The 16238-nt window shown below is 36.8% G+C and overlaps 1 protein-coding gene across 5 annotated transcripts; it reads left to right on the top strand.

Annotated features, from left to right (window-relative positions):
- The first annotated feature begins 2283 nt into the window (after positions 1 to 2283).
- LOC130421086 (solute carrier organic anion transporter family member 1C1-like) lies at positions 2284 to 13351 on the top strand. 5 transcript variants are annotated; one of them, XM_056748765.1, is made up of 17 exons: positions 2284 to 2397; positions 2468 to 2575; positions 2693 to 2762; positions 6791 to 6910; positions 7051 to 7192; positions 7409 to 7541; positions 7633 to 7757; positions 7832 to 7978; positions 8105 to 8203; positions 8349 to 8558; positions 8748 to 8912; positions 10059 to 10254; positions 10414 to 10579; positions 10805 to 10989; positions 12171 to 12235; positions 12329 to 12446; positions 12611 to 13351. In XM_056748765.1, the coding sequence occupies exons 4-17, from the start codon at positions 6806 to 6808 to the stop codon at positions 12891 to 12893; spliced, it is 2139 nt and encodes a 712-aa protein (XP_056604743.1). In that variant the 5' UTR covers positions 2284 to 2397; positions 2468 to 2575; positions 2693 to 2762; positions 6791 to 6805; the 3' UTR covers positions 12894 to 13351. The 5 variants fall into 5 exon arrangements, with proteins under 5 accessions (XP_056604743.1, XP_056604747.1, XP_056604742.1 ...); XM_056748769.1 differs by lacking the exons at positions 2284 to 2397; positions 2468 to 2575; positions 2693 to 2762 and adding an exon at positions 4140 to 5975 and having other exon boundaries at positions 6870 to 6910; XM_056748764.1 differs by lacking the exons at positions 2284 to 2397; positions 2468 to 2575; positions 2693 to 2762 and adding an exon at positions 4140 to 5975.
- The last annotated feature ends 2887 nt before the right edge of the window (positions 13352 to 16238 follow it).

Raw genomic sequence — 16238 nt, 5'->3', positions numbered from 1 at the left:
ATTACTAAGGTGGAAGAAGGCTGTTTTTGTGATATTTGAGATGTGATTTTTAAATGACAGATTGCCGTCCAATATATAACGCCTAGGTCTTTATCTGTATTTGTTGGAGAAACAGTGCAGCTTTCAATTTGCAGGCTGTAGTCGGAGATATTCTGTTTACTTGATTTTGGTGCTATAAGGAATATTTCTGTTTTGCTAGAGTTTAAAAGGAGGAAATTTCTAGTCATCCAATGTTTTATGTCCTCGATGCACTCTGCCAGTTTGGATAGCTTAAAGGAATCATCTGGTCTTGATGAGATATATAGCTGAGTAGGACTCTGACTGGGCCACTCCAGAAGGCATATTTTCTTCTGTTGAAGCCATTCTGTTGTTGATTTACTTCTATGCTTTGGGTCGTTGTCCTGTTGCATTGTCCATCCTCTGTTAAGCTTCAGTTGGCGGACAGATGGTCTTAAGTTTTCCTGCAAAATGTCTTGATAAACTTTGGAATTCATTTTTCCATCGATGACAGTAATCCGTCCAGGGCCTGAGGCAGCAATGCAGCCCCAAACCATGATGTCCCCTCCACCATATTTCACAGTTGGGATGAGGTTTTGATGTTGGTGTGCTGTGCTCACCAACATCTTCACACATAGCGTTGTGTGTTCTTTCCAAACAACTCAATTTTGGTTTCATCTGTCCACAGAATGTTTTGCCAGTAGTGCTGTGGAACATCCAGGTGCTCTTTTGCAAACTTCAAACGTGCTGCAATGTTTTTTTTGGACAGCAGTGGCTTCCTCCGTGGTGTCCTCCCATGAAGTCAGTTCTTGTTTAATGTTTTCCTTATCGTAGATTTGTCAACAAAAATGTTACCATGTGCCAGAGATTTCTGTAAGTGTTTAGCTGACACTCTAGAATTCTTCTTCACCTCATTGAGCATTCTGCGCTATGCTCCGGCAGTCATCTTTACAGGACGACCTCGCCTAGGGAGTGTAGAAACAGTGCTGAACTTCTTCCATTTGTAGAAAATCTGTTTTACCCTGGACACATGGACATCAAGGCTTTTAGATATACTTTTGTAGCCCTTTCCAGCTTTATGTAAGTTAACAATTCTTGATCGTAGGTCTTCCGAGAGCTCTTTTGTGCGAGGCATGGTTCACATCAGACAACGCTTCTTCAGAACAGCAAACTCAAAACCGGTGTGTGTTTTTTATTGGACAGGCCAGCTTTAATCAACACAACCAATCTCATCACATTGATTGGACCCCAGGTTGGCTGACTCCTGGCTCCAATTAGCTTTTGGGGAAGTCATTAGCCTATGGTTTCACATACTTTTTCCACCCTGCACTATGAATGTTTACATGTTGTGTTCAATAAAAACATGAAAATGTATAATGTTTGTGCGGTATTAGTTTAAGCGGACTGTGTTTCTCTATAGTTGTGACTTAGATGAAAATCAGAACACATTTTATGACCAATTTATGAAGAAATCCAAGTAAGCCCAAAGGGTTCACATACTTTTTCTTTCAACTGTATGTTGGATGTCTGGTATCTTTAACATGGGTAAATATTATTATAAATTCTTAAATTATAATGGACTCTAGATAAGTAATCTCAGCAATTTTTTAGAGCATTATTCATCTCTGTGAGAACATTTTGGGTTAATGGTAAAAATCGCATATTCCCTTGAAATTCACGTTCAAGAATGTGTAAATCTTAATCCTCATCAGTTCTGTTGGGGTAAAGCTGCTTGGAGAAATGGGCGTCAGAACTCACATGCTGTTAAATATATTATAATAAGACATTCCTCAGGGAGGTACACATGCTGTGACAGACAATTCTCACAGTAATAACAGCATATTATGCATAATAACAATCAAACCACCTTAAATCCCACCTAACTGTACAACTAATAGTAAAACATCTTAAAATAAAAATAATTTAAAAGACACCAATTCACTTTTAATAGGCTGGGCCGGATTATATAGTTCACTCTAATTTTGTGTCCAAAGGTCAATGTTTTTGGCACGTGTTTTATAAGACTATAATGTTGTTTAACCTGTATTTTACATTTTGCACTGCATTAAACTGCATTTTAGCATTAACGGAAATGTTTTTTTAAAGTGTAGAGTGACCTAGCACGTGTACCGGCACTGAAGTTAATATATGGCATAATAACCAACTTTGACATCAAAACATGTTGTATGTAATCGAGACACGTGGTTCTGAGCTTTTATTGGGACAAAAACATTCTCTTTCACTAGCATGTGTCAGGCTGTTGGTGTCGTTCTGAGCTGAAGCGTTGCTGGAATAGAAATGTGGAGTAGCTTTTGTGTGTTCTGGCTTTGAGAGTAAAACAAAGGCAGCAAAGCACATCGGTCCTTCATTGGAGAGTACACACCCATTTTCCCATGTCAGGTAGAGCTCACTTTGGGACACGATTCATTGTTTTCTCAAAACCCACAACATTTATTTTCACCTCGCTCAGATGTGTAGCCGTCTCCAGTCATTCCTACAGGGAGGGGAACCTTAATATGAGAGGATTATCAAAGTAAGACTAAAAAACATTGCAGAGCGGCTCTTTCTGTTTCAAAAGGTTTGCTAATCTTTTTTTAACATGTTTGGTCATTCATTTCTGCTTGTAAGTAGTGTGTTATTGTACAATTAAAGATTTTTACATAAGATGTTTTGTCTGCTTAAACAACTTGTGAAGATGGGGAAATAAAATGCTGACCATTGCCTTCAGCAAAGTTTGAAACATCTTTGTGTTTCGGATATTCAAGGTCAGTTTTAAATTTTATACCATTTTGTTGACACATGTAGTGAGAATGTTATAGTGTTTATGTGTGTTAACTGTATGAGTGAACTGAAATTTATGTCATGTCTTTTAAAGGGATAGTTCCCCCAAAAATGGAAATTCAGTCATCATTAACTCACCCCTGCAGGTTGTTTGAAACATGTTTAGATTTTTTTGTTCTCATGAAAACATAGACATATATTTGGAAGAATGTTAGCAATTTTCTGCTGTGGGACATCATCCATTTCCATAGTAAAAAAATTGTATATATCTATTTGATTCACACTTTATTTTAAGATCCAATTTTCTGTACTAATAAACTATTAACTATGACTTTTGCCTCAGTAAACTACTAATTTGTTGCTTACTAATAGTAGGTAAGGTAGTTGTTAGGTTTAGGGAAATAGAATATGGTCACGTTGAATATGTGCTTTATAACTACTAATTAACTAAAAAATAGGCATCTATTAAGCAACTAGTTAACGTGTTAATGCATGCTATTCATTTTTCAGATTAACGCATTAACTTCCCTTTCGTGCTTGAATGAACAAAAACACACAAGATTGTGCCAGAAACCACATATTTTATCTATTATTTTCTCAAGAAAAATCTTCAACGAGTTAGATAAAGTCTTAAATGAATGCAAAGAGTAGTAAAAATGGGAAGCGCATTTTACAGCTCCTTAGCATTCTAAAATGTGCTGCTGTGACTCCTGTCACCAGGGGCGGATTAAGGGGATCAGGGGCCCCTAGGCTGCTCTTTGGGTGAGGCCCCCCTTAGGTGGCTTTCAGGTGCCTTTCACGATTGTAGTTTAGTTTTGAAAGGAGCACGGTTTGCATAAAAAATTGCTAATGTAAAAGATGTCATGCGAACTCAGGTGCACACCAAACCCTGCGCATGCGCTTTAGCCGATTACAATGTATTAACTTTAATAAAACAATTGTAAAAGATGCTGCCGTTGGTATTTAACCTTAGATTTGAGCAAGAGTGAACATGCATTATTTTGCGCGTTGCGAATGGATTCGGAGCGGCAAATAAATGGTAATACGATGTTTCCAGATTTAAAAATAAATGATAAAAAGTCGGTTTGAAAGCAGCAGAAAGTTCAATATGGGGCTGTGTCCACCGAGGCACACGTTTTTGAAGACGCGAGCAGCTGGCGTTTTTTTCCACGCTCAGCGTCGGCGTTCAACCGGGCGTCCAAAGTTGAAAAATGCTCAACTTGGGAAAGAACGCAACGCTTTGCCGCGTAAAAGCGCCTCAGTGTACACAGCCCCTAAGCGGTACAGTCCCTAAGCGTAACAGTAAGACGAAGTGTTGTTAACTCTGCGCTGCTCATAATAGCATCAAGTGAATGAAAACAAGATATTTTGACTCGTGTTCTGTTTACTATCATGTGTCATGCACGTTCCTGATGACGTAAGGTAAATGCAAACGCACCAGGGTTCGATAGAATCAAGCTGAGACACAAACCGACGCTGCGAGGGGTGTCAGTATAATCGCATTCGGATTCAGACAAATCAAATACTATAGAGTTTTCTCTACATACCTGGTTACTAAGAAAACAACACGAAGAACCAGTTTACCAAGTAAGCTCATTTATATGCGAAATATGAACGGCCTCTAAAAACGCATCGGTGAATGTTTTTCTGAGACAACCTGTATAAGATCCGTGTCATTTTGGAATAACTACCTGATATATTACCGATGACATGAAGAGCTAACTACCGCTGAAGTAGATTTAAAATAAAAATTATGCCAATCAGAGGACCCTTAACAGGTTAATCCGCGCCTGCCTGTCACTACTGTTAAATCTATATGATTTGTAGCTTAATGAGGATTCGTCTGTATTTCATGTATTTAGCAGTAAAGAGTTTACAGTGTTTGAGAACTGTATTTATTTTCTGTATATTGTACAGGTAGGAAGGGAACACTTATTATAATGGGTTTGATTCGAAGAAAAATGTATATTTTATTGCAAATCCAACAAAATAAGAATGTTGGCTTTCATTCATAAAATGATGCTGTTGAAGAAATGTGTTGTTTCTACAATAATTCTGAGATACAATGTGAAATTATTAGAATATAAAAGCATATTTAAAAATCTAAAAGCTGTGTTTGATAATTTAGTTAATTTTTTAATTGATTGACAGCACAAACTTAAAATGTTAAATAAAATAAATAGTGTATGTTTAATTTCACTACACGTGTGTGATTAATCGCACGAAAAGGGTGCGATTAATCACAATTAAAAATTGCAATCTATTGACAGCCCTAGTCAGATCTGAAAAATATCTTTTTCTGTTTTCATCACAACAAAGTTATTTAGGAGTACGGAATTGCATGAGGGTGAGTAAATGATGACTGAGTTTAAATGTTTGGGTGAACTGTCCCTTTAAAAAGGTTGCAAATGTTTAAAAAAGTATTATATTCACCTATAAAAGTAAAATATTTTCTTACCTTTGTGTAGTTCCAAACCTTTTCGGCTAGTTTTGCCAGCTAAACACAGATTTTAATGCATGTTAAACTTCTATTCTCTCCATACTATTAGTGAATGGGGACTGCAGCAGTCAGTTCTCGGGATACGTTTAGTCTACCAAAACTTAAAGGAGGCATGTATTAAAACCCCATTTTTAACCCAGGCTTTTGTTATATAAGAGTGAATCGTATTCATGCGAACATCATGTAAGTGTCAGAACTGAAGATGCCCTTGTTACTGAGATTACATCTGTTATTGACACAATGCCCAGTGAATGGCAGATTCTGGAATGCAACTGTCTATGACAACATTGATAGGTTGAACACCGCCTCAATAGAAAATATCAACGACTCCTATTCTAGCCCCGCCCACTGGTTCGTGCATGACAGAACTGAAGTACCACAAGTGGTTCGGAACCGGATAGAGGGAGCAAGCAATAAACAAACACGGTGTTAAAGATAGCTAAATATTGTGCCATTCCTTGGTTGTGGAAGAATACAATGCTGCATAAGCTTCCTTCGGATTCCGTTATTAGGAATGCGTGGTTAAAGTTTATTTTTAAAGACGTTCCAGCTCATGTGGAAAAACGGAGCGTTTGATCATTTTTTTATTTCTCAATTACAAGGCACAGGTCGACACTGATTTGTGGAGAGTTTAAAATTAAAAAGTAGTGCTGTGCCATCAATTTTGGATCCAATAGGAATGGTGCAGCAATCTTATGTGAGTAAAAAAAATTGTACTATGGGTCACTATTGCTTTTTTTGAGATCACTTGACGTGCCCCGAGCACTATTCGCACAAGATTAGTATTACCTGGGGAGCTCTAGTCATGTGTATTAATTGCAGAGGTTGCCTGTGATCTTAAGCCCATGCGAATCGGGATCTCTGTGATTTGGTGGGCTCTTAATTAAATTTTTCAAGGTTTTATCCACCTTTTGCGAATAATGAAGCTCTTTTGAAGTGTTTTGATATTATTTCGGGTGCTGGGTGATATCTATAAGTTACAGGGAGCCTCCTGCTTGTTTATTTATCATGGAAACTCTCGTAACATTTGAGACCAGCGATCGCAGTGATCTTTTGTCCGGTTCAGGATCACTGGTCTCAAATGCTGACAGGTACGTTCATATATCATTAAAGGCAATACAACTATAGTCTATACAGACTATACGTAAAGCCCTGCCATCACATCCGGGAAATAAGACAGTAATTTTGAGTAAGTTAATTAATTTAATGTTATTTTTACTATTTACCCTTTTTTCATGTCATTCCAAACGTGTGTGACATTCTCTGCAAAACACAAAAAAGTAAAAAGAGTCCTATACAGGTTCTGAATGACCTGATGGCAAATAAATGATGACAGAATTAAATTTTTGCTAGAACTATCAAATTACATTCTGCTGAGCATCGTCTTTTGTGATATAGGAGGAAATAAAATCCTTACAAGTTTTGAAAAAAAAAGAACATGGGCTAAGTAAATGATGGCAGATTGTTATTACCTGTATTGTCAAGTTTAGGTTTAAAAAAGCTTATTGACAGGATTGTCATTGAAAAATGGCCGAGCCAACCGCAGACGACTATAGTAAGACAGCCAGCCAACGGCATCTTTGCATTCCAGATAAAAATTCCCCAAAGGACTACTGCTGTTCCAAATTAAAGGTATTTTACTGAGTTTGACATTCTTTTCACTGTTACAATTATTTTTATCAATTTCTATGATCGAAGATGAAGACATTATTTTGTTTGAGCTATCACAATATTTTTCACTGGTTCTCTTTCTACTCTTACTTTTCAAAAAGACTTTCATGATTGCTCTTTCCTTTGCCTACTTCTCCAAAACTCTGTGTGGAGCCTACTTGAAGAGTTCCATCACTCAGATTGAGAGGAGATTTGATATTGCCAGCTCTGTTGTTGGCCTTATCGATGGTGGTTTCGAGATGGGTTTGTATTAGTACAACTCTCTGAGAATATCTCCCTGAAAGCATCACTAAAATGAACTGGATCTCCAACAATTCAGTTCAACAATTGAATTTATTGTCAATAATTTACAATACCTCACAAATTTTGATTTATAATACAAACGTAAATGTTATTACAGATTCCTGTGGATTTTCCTTAGGTGTGGCTGACAGACTGTTCTCTTATATGTCGCTGCAGGTAACTTGCTGTTTATGGCCTTGGTCAGTCATTTTGGGGCGGCACTGCATAGGCCTCGGCTTATAGGGATAGGCTGCTTCCTTATGGCCATTGGATCAGCTCTAACTGGACTGCCACATTTCTTCATGGGGCGGTACATGCATTATACACACATGTAATCATTTCTATAGTGGGCATTTGTTGTCATTTACCATAATGATCAACTTAAATTTTCACTTATACAGGTACACATATGACACAGTAATACAAGGGTTTGCTAATAAGACAAGTATAGCTTCTTGTCATAATCCCATGGCTCAGAGTGATTACTCAAATGCACACATCCCCTCTTCAGATGACATCGGAACAGGTAGCTGATTAAAACAGAACAATGCAAAATATTTAGCACTATATGTGTATGATCGTTGGCTATTTCAACCCTAGAATGTGTAAAGGATCCGGGATCAAGCATGTGGATCTATGTGTTCTTGGGAAATGCTCTCAGAGGAATCGGAGAGTCACCAGTCACACCTCTTGGCATCTCTTATATTGACGATTTTGCCAAAGCAGAAAATTCTGCCTTTTACATTGGTTAGTAAAAAGCAGGTCTTTGGATATTCAGGATTTTTATCAAATGATTACATGATGTGAAAATGGGCAAACGATTGAAATAATACTTACAGTGTAATATTACATCAAACTTTTTTTTATGTAAAGCATGCCTTCAGACTATCACATTGCTGGGTCCGATATTTGGGTTCCTTCTGGGCTCATTTTGTGCCAGCCTTTACGTGGATATTGGATTTGTCAGTGTAGGTAAGCACCCAGAGAATATTTGCAGATGAATGTGTATTCATGTACAGTCTGAAAAGTGCTCCTTGGGTCTTTGTGTATTGTATAATGATAATAGTATTAACATTTTATTAAACACTCTTTCCCCCCCATGGCATTTCCCCTTCAGACACTGTAACCATCACGTCAAAAGATACACGCTGGGTAGGTGCTTGGTGGCTTGGCTTCTTTGTGTCAGCTGCCTTCTTACTGCTTGCTGGCATCCCTTTCTGGTTCCTGCCTAGATCTTTACCCAAACAAGGGGAGGAGGGAAAAGAAAACTCTAACGTGGACCAGAGCCACAACATTGACTCAAAGAAACTGGGCAGCATTGCAAAAGGCAACTGACTTCCACCTTTTAAGCAAATGTTATCCATGTATTGTCCATATATGTAACACAAATGGTTGAAGTTCATCCAGACATAACATTTTGCAGTAAACAATTCCTATTTAAGTTGAATGGATCTTACATGTCTTAAGTTAATTCATAACAATTGCTTATTTCTTACTTTCTATTACAACTGTTAAGGATTCCTCCCTTCCATGAAAAGGCTCCTAAGCACTCCAATATACATTCTGTTGCTGTGTGAGATTGTTCTGAAGTTCAACTCTTTCAGCGGCCTTTTCACCTTCAAAGCCAAATACATGGAGCAACAGTTTGGTCAATCTACATCAAGAGCAACTTTTCTTATTGGTAAGCTTTTCATGTAAATGAAAAACAGCATCTTATTAAATGACTGGCGAAAATGAAGGCTTTTTCTCAATATCTACTAACAAACGGTTAATTGTAAAAAAATATCCATAAAAAACAGCTTAAGAGTCAGAAATATACGGTAAAATAATATTTTTTCCTGTAAAGTTACATAATACAAGGATATGTATTGAAAATGTGTGGCCTTTTCTGTAATCTAACAGTTTTTTGCCGTATTTACAAATGAAACTGTAAAAAAAAAATCGTATTAAAAACAGAAATTTTGAACCGTATTTCAATAAGAAATGAGCAAAATCTGTAAAAAAACCCTGTAAAATTCAGTTTTGTTGACATTTGAAACATTCTGTAAAAAAAAGATGTTTGACTTTAGTAATTTACATATTTAAAACATTCAAATCTAAAAGTTGGAAATAACACATGTAGGCCCGGTTTCACAGACAAGGTTTAAGGCTAGTCCCAGACTAAAATGAATGTGTGACCAGTCTTAACTTAATATAACATGCCCAAAAAAATCTTAGAATATATCAGTGCCATTTTTTTGTCTCGAAGAGTAAAACACGACTTGGTGGTGCTCAAGCACAAAACAGTCTTGCCGAACACGCATTGACGAAGAGGAACCGAGATGAATTCTTATTCTGCGTGTCAAGCAAATGTGTCAGAACGCATAAAGTTGCGCAGTGCCACCGTGTGTTCCGGGTTGTTTCTTTTTTACATTAAGCAGCATTTATGTCAGGAAGTGAGTTTGCACATTCCCTCTGCGTTTGGGTATGAACACCTTAAAATGTCTTGAAAAACGCTGGCATCAAGCGCGTGCGATTAACGCCCGGTGTGTATGTACCTGAAGGCTATAGTCCCAGACTAAAATGAATGTTTGAGCTGTGTTAAATAACTTGTCCTGACATATCCTTAAATGTCAGTGACATTGTTTTATGTCAAGTTGCACACCAGTAATGTTTTTCAAGGCATTTCTTTAATTTCACTTGCAACAAGGATAAACTTTTGGGCAAGTATGTCTTGGCTACCAAAAGCAAAGGGGCATTTGAATAAAAAAACACAAAACCAAACCCAAAAAAATACAGAGAACAAGGGTTCGACTGTAATTGTAACAAAAACACATTATGTCTCCAGGTGTCCTGAACCTGCCTGTGATTGCCGTAGGAATATTTTTGGGCGGTTTAATAATGAAGAGGTATAAGCTGAGTGTGGTGGCCGGGGCCCAGCTCTCTTTTATTGCCTCCATCACAGCTTACCTTCTGCTCCTCCTCCAGTTTGGCACAAAATGTGACAATGTGCGTGTGGCCGGGATCACTGTGTCCTACAATGGGTAAAGTGTTTGTATATGTTTGTAAGTAAACACTGGCTTCCAGTTTCGTTGACCGCAGCATTGTGTCTCCGACCCACCCTTTTCTCCAGCTTTTAGGCTACTGTTTGGTAAATGAAATGCTGACTGTTAACAATCAACAATCTAAAAATTTCTCCTCAGGACTGCAAATATATCACATGATGAACACTCACTGGTTTCTCAGTGTAACCAGAACTGCTCCTGCTCCGTAAGTGAATGGAATCCGGTATGCTCAGACAGTGGCATTACATACGCATCGCCATGTTTCGCAGGATGTACCAGCTCCATCGGACAAGGCAATATCACGGTATCTCATTCTGTACATGTATTAATGACAAAGGTGCTCCAAAACGGTCCTATAGACCTTTTAAAATAATTAAAGGCTTGTCGTTAAAAGCTGTTATCTCGGTTACCCATACATTGTATATTAGGATAATATTTATACACACTTTTTCAGATGTTGACTTATTAGCCTACAGGATCTCCAGAATTACTGTTGTAATATTTTCTCCTTTGCTTTTGGTGATCACAGGTTTTCCACAACTGTAGCTGTGTCCTCACTCCCTCACCAGTAGAGGACAGTACGTCAGTATCTCTGGGCCAGTGTCCCCGGGGCCCAGAATGCACTCAGAGTTTCACCTCCTACATGGCAGTTTCTGTCTTGAGCTTCTTTATCAGCTCGCTGGGCACAACCCCAGGATACATGGTCACTTTACGGTCAGCTACTACCTGGATATTTTCTAATTCTGTTTCATCTGAGTAATCAATTCATAGAATATTTGCAGTACTTTTTCCTTCTTGGAGAGGTATAGAATTGTTTTTTAAATGCTTGTACGTGACAATGTTTTTATTTTCCATATTGTAGCTACGTTTACTCAACTCAACTCAACTTTATTTATATAGCGCTTTTTAAAATTTTCATTGTTACAAAGCAGCTGTACATAAGACACATTGACTACAAGTAAAACAACTAAAGTCATACACCTGTAAAAACAAGAAAAAGGTGAAAACACAAAAGACAAACATATAAATGCTCCACACACACAATATGCATACATACTTACACACATCAACACACACGCGCAAACACACTCGCACAGTGAAAGCACACTTTTGAGATAAAGCATAGAGAATCACAGGTCAAATATTAAACAGACTATAAGTTCCTATATGCAATATTAATTATGTAAAACTTCTGAATTCTAAAGTTTAAGTGTTATTAAAATGCTTTTTTGACAAAAAATTTCACTTGCTTATTCATACGTTTTTATAACTTACCGTTTTTAAATATATAAAAATAACACTTTCTTCATTTCACTGAAAATTGGGCATTATTTTCAGATAATACATATATAATGGATACCTACAGTACCAATCAAATCTTTAGAAATATTTAATTTATAAAAAAAAAGTAAACTCATTGCAACTTTGGAGTAAAATCAACTGGTAAGATTTACTTATTTTGGTGTTTTTTTTTGTTGGGTAAATTTTACTTTAAAAACTGTGTGCAAAAACTTGACACAAAAAAAATTACAAAACAAAAAATACGTAAATCATTTTTTTTACAGTAGGGATATTTGGGATATTTCTGTTGAGACTAAAAGCATCTAAAAAACTAAAAGTCATATTTGAGTGTCCTTTTGCCAAGAGCATTGTAAAAGTTCCCATCTATCCAGGGCTTTATATTTAAAATAATAAAAGTTCAATTTTCCAATGAACAAAAATGTAAATGATGGCACAAATTTGTTTTTTCTACAAAAGTGATTTCAGACACCAGAACATATATCTTGTGATTTTAATATGATTTTAAACATTTCATTCAATCGTTTCCAAATTTTTGAGTGGTACTGTTACTTTAAATGCTTAACATTCTTTAAATATTTTCATTACATTTTCAGTTGCACTGCACCTGAGCTGAAGTCCCTAGCATTAGGTGTTCAAACACTGATGATGCGAACTCTAGGTACAAAGCATGTTGTGTATAGCTATATAGCTTTGGGCAATATAAGTTCAAGTCTTAACTTTTCTGGCCTAATGAAATACTTTTATTCTGAAGGTGGTATTACTGCACCAGTGTATTATGGAGCCTTCATCGACTCTACATGTTTGAAATGGGGAATGAAGAAGTGTGAAGGCAGAGGTGCCTGTCGTATGTATGACTCAGATATGTTCAGGTATGTGTTTGTAATCATACATCCCTGTCCTCATTAGATGCGTTTTATAACAGCCTGAATTTAAACTGAACATAAATCTAAACATCTGAACATTTGAATGTGAATGAATGTACAAATAAAGCGATGCAAACGATGTGAACAAAGCCTTAATGTTCTGTTTTCAGAGTCATCTTCTTGGGCTTGTTCACATGTCTGAATGGCTGTTCCTACGTCTTCGCCATCGCAGTAATAGTTCTCCTGAGAAAACAGTTTAGGAAGGATGAGGTCATAGCACTACAGCAAACTGCCAGCAAGCGAAGTGAAACTGAGCTTCAGGCTCCAAATATGTGCATCTCTGATGGATCCCAAACTCACAACAGACCCACAGAAAACACAACAGCAATAACCAGCACTAAAGAGCAGCTTCCACCTTCTGTTTCTCATGTAGGGAACCCTGTGGTGGGTTAGACTGACAATTAGTTCAATGAAGAATGACCATGAAATTCAAAGACCATCAAAATATCAGCTGGAAATACATAGAGTGGAGATGATGGTCTAGTGGGTTAAACCACTCAACTGGTAAATCAAAAGGTTGCTGGTTCGATCCCAGCAGCCACCACCAATGTGTCCTTGAGCAAGACACTTAACTCCATGTTGCTCCAGGGGGATTGTCCCTGTAATAAGTGCACTGTAAGTCGCTTTGGATAAAAGCATCTGCCAAATGACTAAATGTAAATGTAACATAGGAGTTCACAACTTCCCAAATCTCTGTATCTTAAAACAGTACGAACTCAGATCTGAAATCTCTTAATAAAGACATTTGAAAAAAAAGAATTGATAAACAATGCACATACTTGAATTCACCTTATCTGCCATTGGCCATACAAGCAGGTTGTCCTGCTCCAAAATCTCACCGATTGTTGACATATTGGGAAACATAATAAAACTGTAGGTACAGTAGGTATTTAATAAAGGCACAAAAAATATACACATACACAGCAACCAATGTTTTACTGTGTGTTCTTTTATCTTACCACCTTTAACCTTATCATTTATTATTCTCAGGTTAGGTCAAGTAAGTCAAGTCCGGCCTAAATCATTAGCATTTCAAGTACTCACAATTTGGTCGAAAGACTCCTTTGTTGATTAGAGAGGAATAGATAATGACTCTGCAAAACCCTTCACTTACTGTATGCCCTTCTCATCAATAAGTAAATGTTCTTCAATATAAAGGTATTTTAACAAAGTTCAAACAATCTGGCACATAAAACATCTGGCACATAAGGACTGTGGGTTCTCCAATAGGTGTAGATTCCACATTAAGGCACTTAACTGCTGCATAAGAAAAAAAAGGTTTTTCACGGCTACTTTTTGTTTTATTACAGAGAGCCTGCGACTGACTGATCATCCCAGCTCAGACAATTCCATCCCCAACCAGGAGCAAAGATTGACTACTTGTCACATTAATGCTAAATTTACAACACTTGGTACTTAATGCTAAATTTACATCAATGACAGCAGTTTGAAGTTATAGCCGCACTCAGTGACTTTGATTGGAGGTTCCTGGATGGGTGTTTGTGGGGAGTGAGGGGGGCTCTTTGGTTGTGGTTTCATTTGTTGAGACTGTGTGGGTCTGGTTTGGTCTTGTTTTGTTTTGTGGTCGATGTAGGACAGCAGAGGAATAAAGTTACATTATGCCATTACAATTTTCCCTGGTTGTTCCTCTGTTGTCTTGTTTTGATCGCGGAGTGGGACCCAGTTGGACCTGCACGGTTTTGGCGGATGGGGCTTCCTGGGTCGCGGCTTCTGGCCCTCCCGGCTGAGCCTGGTTTCTCCCGAGGTTATTTTTTCCCCATTTATTCATTGGAGTTTGGGTCCCTGCCAAAGCATGGCAATGCTGGCCTGCTCACCGGGAGATTGCATTTATTAATTAATTTATTAAATATTATTTATTAGAATGATCCAACTTGGTCTATCAACACCATGCTGTGTTTTAACATTCTGTGTTTTTCTTATTTTTTCCTCTAAAGCTGGAACAACTGGTTTTGGGGTTTAGGGTCACATATGATACTGTACAATATATGTTATATTACTATAGTACTACATGTTAACTAAATCACTTGTTAATTATAGGTTGAAGAGACTACTTATCAATGATGGTTTATGTTTAGTGAAACCTTGAGGCAACAACAGCTGATGGCTATTGGGTAAACATAAAGTCCTCCAGAGATATTTGGAGATATACCTCTGGCTATTTTCCAACAGCATGCATAGGTGCACTCTTTTAACGTGAAGAGACACCTGAAAAGGACATGTTATGAACAGTTTTTTACAATTGCTATGACAATTTTTCCAATACCTTTAACAATTTTCTTAAATTCTTAACACATTTAGGCAAGGCAAGGCAAGTTTATTTATATAACAATTTCATACACATGGGCAATTCAAAGTGCTTTGGATAAAATGATTGACAGAGAGCAATAAGACGTATCTTTAAAATGCAAATGATTTAAGAACACAAATACTTTAGATTTTAAGAAACGATAAAAAAGCAATAAAATTGATTAAAAATGTGAGTGTACTGTATATATAAAAAGAGAACATGCGTTTTTTTGGTGATACAATGTATTGTGTTAGTGTATTTTCACATTTTTAAATTATTGTTGGAGTTTAGTTTACGATGTGTGATTTTGAACATGAAATTAACAGTTTTGCCAATTGTACGTTTTAGGTGTGTTGCTGTGTTAAGAGTTTAGGGAAATTGTTAGGAGAATTGAGAAAATTCATTGAAATAGCAAAAAGTGTAATATAAATAATAATATTGCAATGTAGTGTTTTTAAGTATTGTGTAATGTCTTTGAATACTGTCCTTGTGTTGTGTGTTGTTAGATCATCTTTGACAGGCTATGAGATGTTGGTTATTGGCAACAAAATCAAATAAAAATGTTTTTATCAAGTATAAGTATGTATAAATAGAAAAAAGAAAAATTGTTTTTATATTTACATACTAATTCATTTCAAATTGAGGGACAATGTATTCATAATGTAATCTGTTTTACTTTTTTAGACATCCGTACCTGAACGTGATTTTCACTGTTACAGCAAAGGGTAGACCAGAGTGGTTCAGCAACCCAAGAACAATGGAGTATCCAGAGATCAACCAGAATCAAAAGTCTCAAGGCAATTGCTGCTCCCCAGCTCTAAAGGCAGGAGTTTTCTTGGTTTCTTTTTTATTGCTTTGCTAAGAGCGTGCACTTAATAATTCCCATCAATTTGAGAATGTTCGCAAGAGCACTTTAGGTGCTGCAAAGAAAGCAAACTTTGGTACATTTGAGTTTTTTACGTGCAAAGTTTGATAAGTTTCATCAGCGGGGGTCCCAGTTTACAGTCTGTTAACTAAATTACAGACTACTTTATCCACCCTAAATAGTATTCAAAATGAGAATGAATGTGTCCTAAATTGCAGTATATTGCGGTATTGCAGTATGCTGTGCAGACAGGTGTATTTTATAGCAGAAAACACCCAGATAGGATCAAATGGGACCCTTAACACCAAGCCAAGCAGTACCCAGATCAGCATGTGTTATTAGTTTTAGTTATTAGTTTTTATTAGTTTTTAAGTTGTTATTTGGGAATATCATACCTTGGAATGCTTTGAATGACCAATCAAAGTATTTCAAAGAGACGTTTAATAAGTTTACTTTAAATACACGGATGGTCTGTTTCCAGTAAAACATTGAAGGAAGAAATTAAGTGATGCTAGACTACAATCCTAAATCTTCACCAAATTATTTAATTTAATAATATAGTAGA

This window comes from Triplophysa dalaica, chromosome 5, assembly GCF_015846415.1.
Source record: "Triplophysa dalaica isolate WHDGS20190420 chromosome 5, ASM1584641v1, whole genome shotgun sequence".
In the NCBI taxonomy this organism is placed as follows: Eukaryota; Metazoa; Chordata; class Actinopteri; order Cypriniformes; family Nemacheilidae; genus Triplophysa; species Triplophysa dalaica.
Note: the sequence above shows the minus strand (reverse complement) of the source record. Positions and strands in the feature narration are given on the sequence as shown.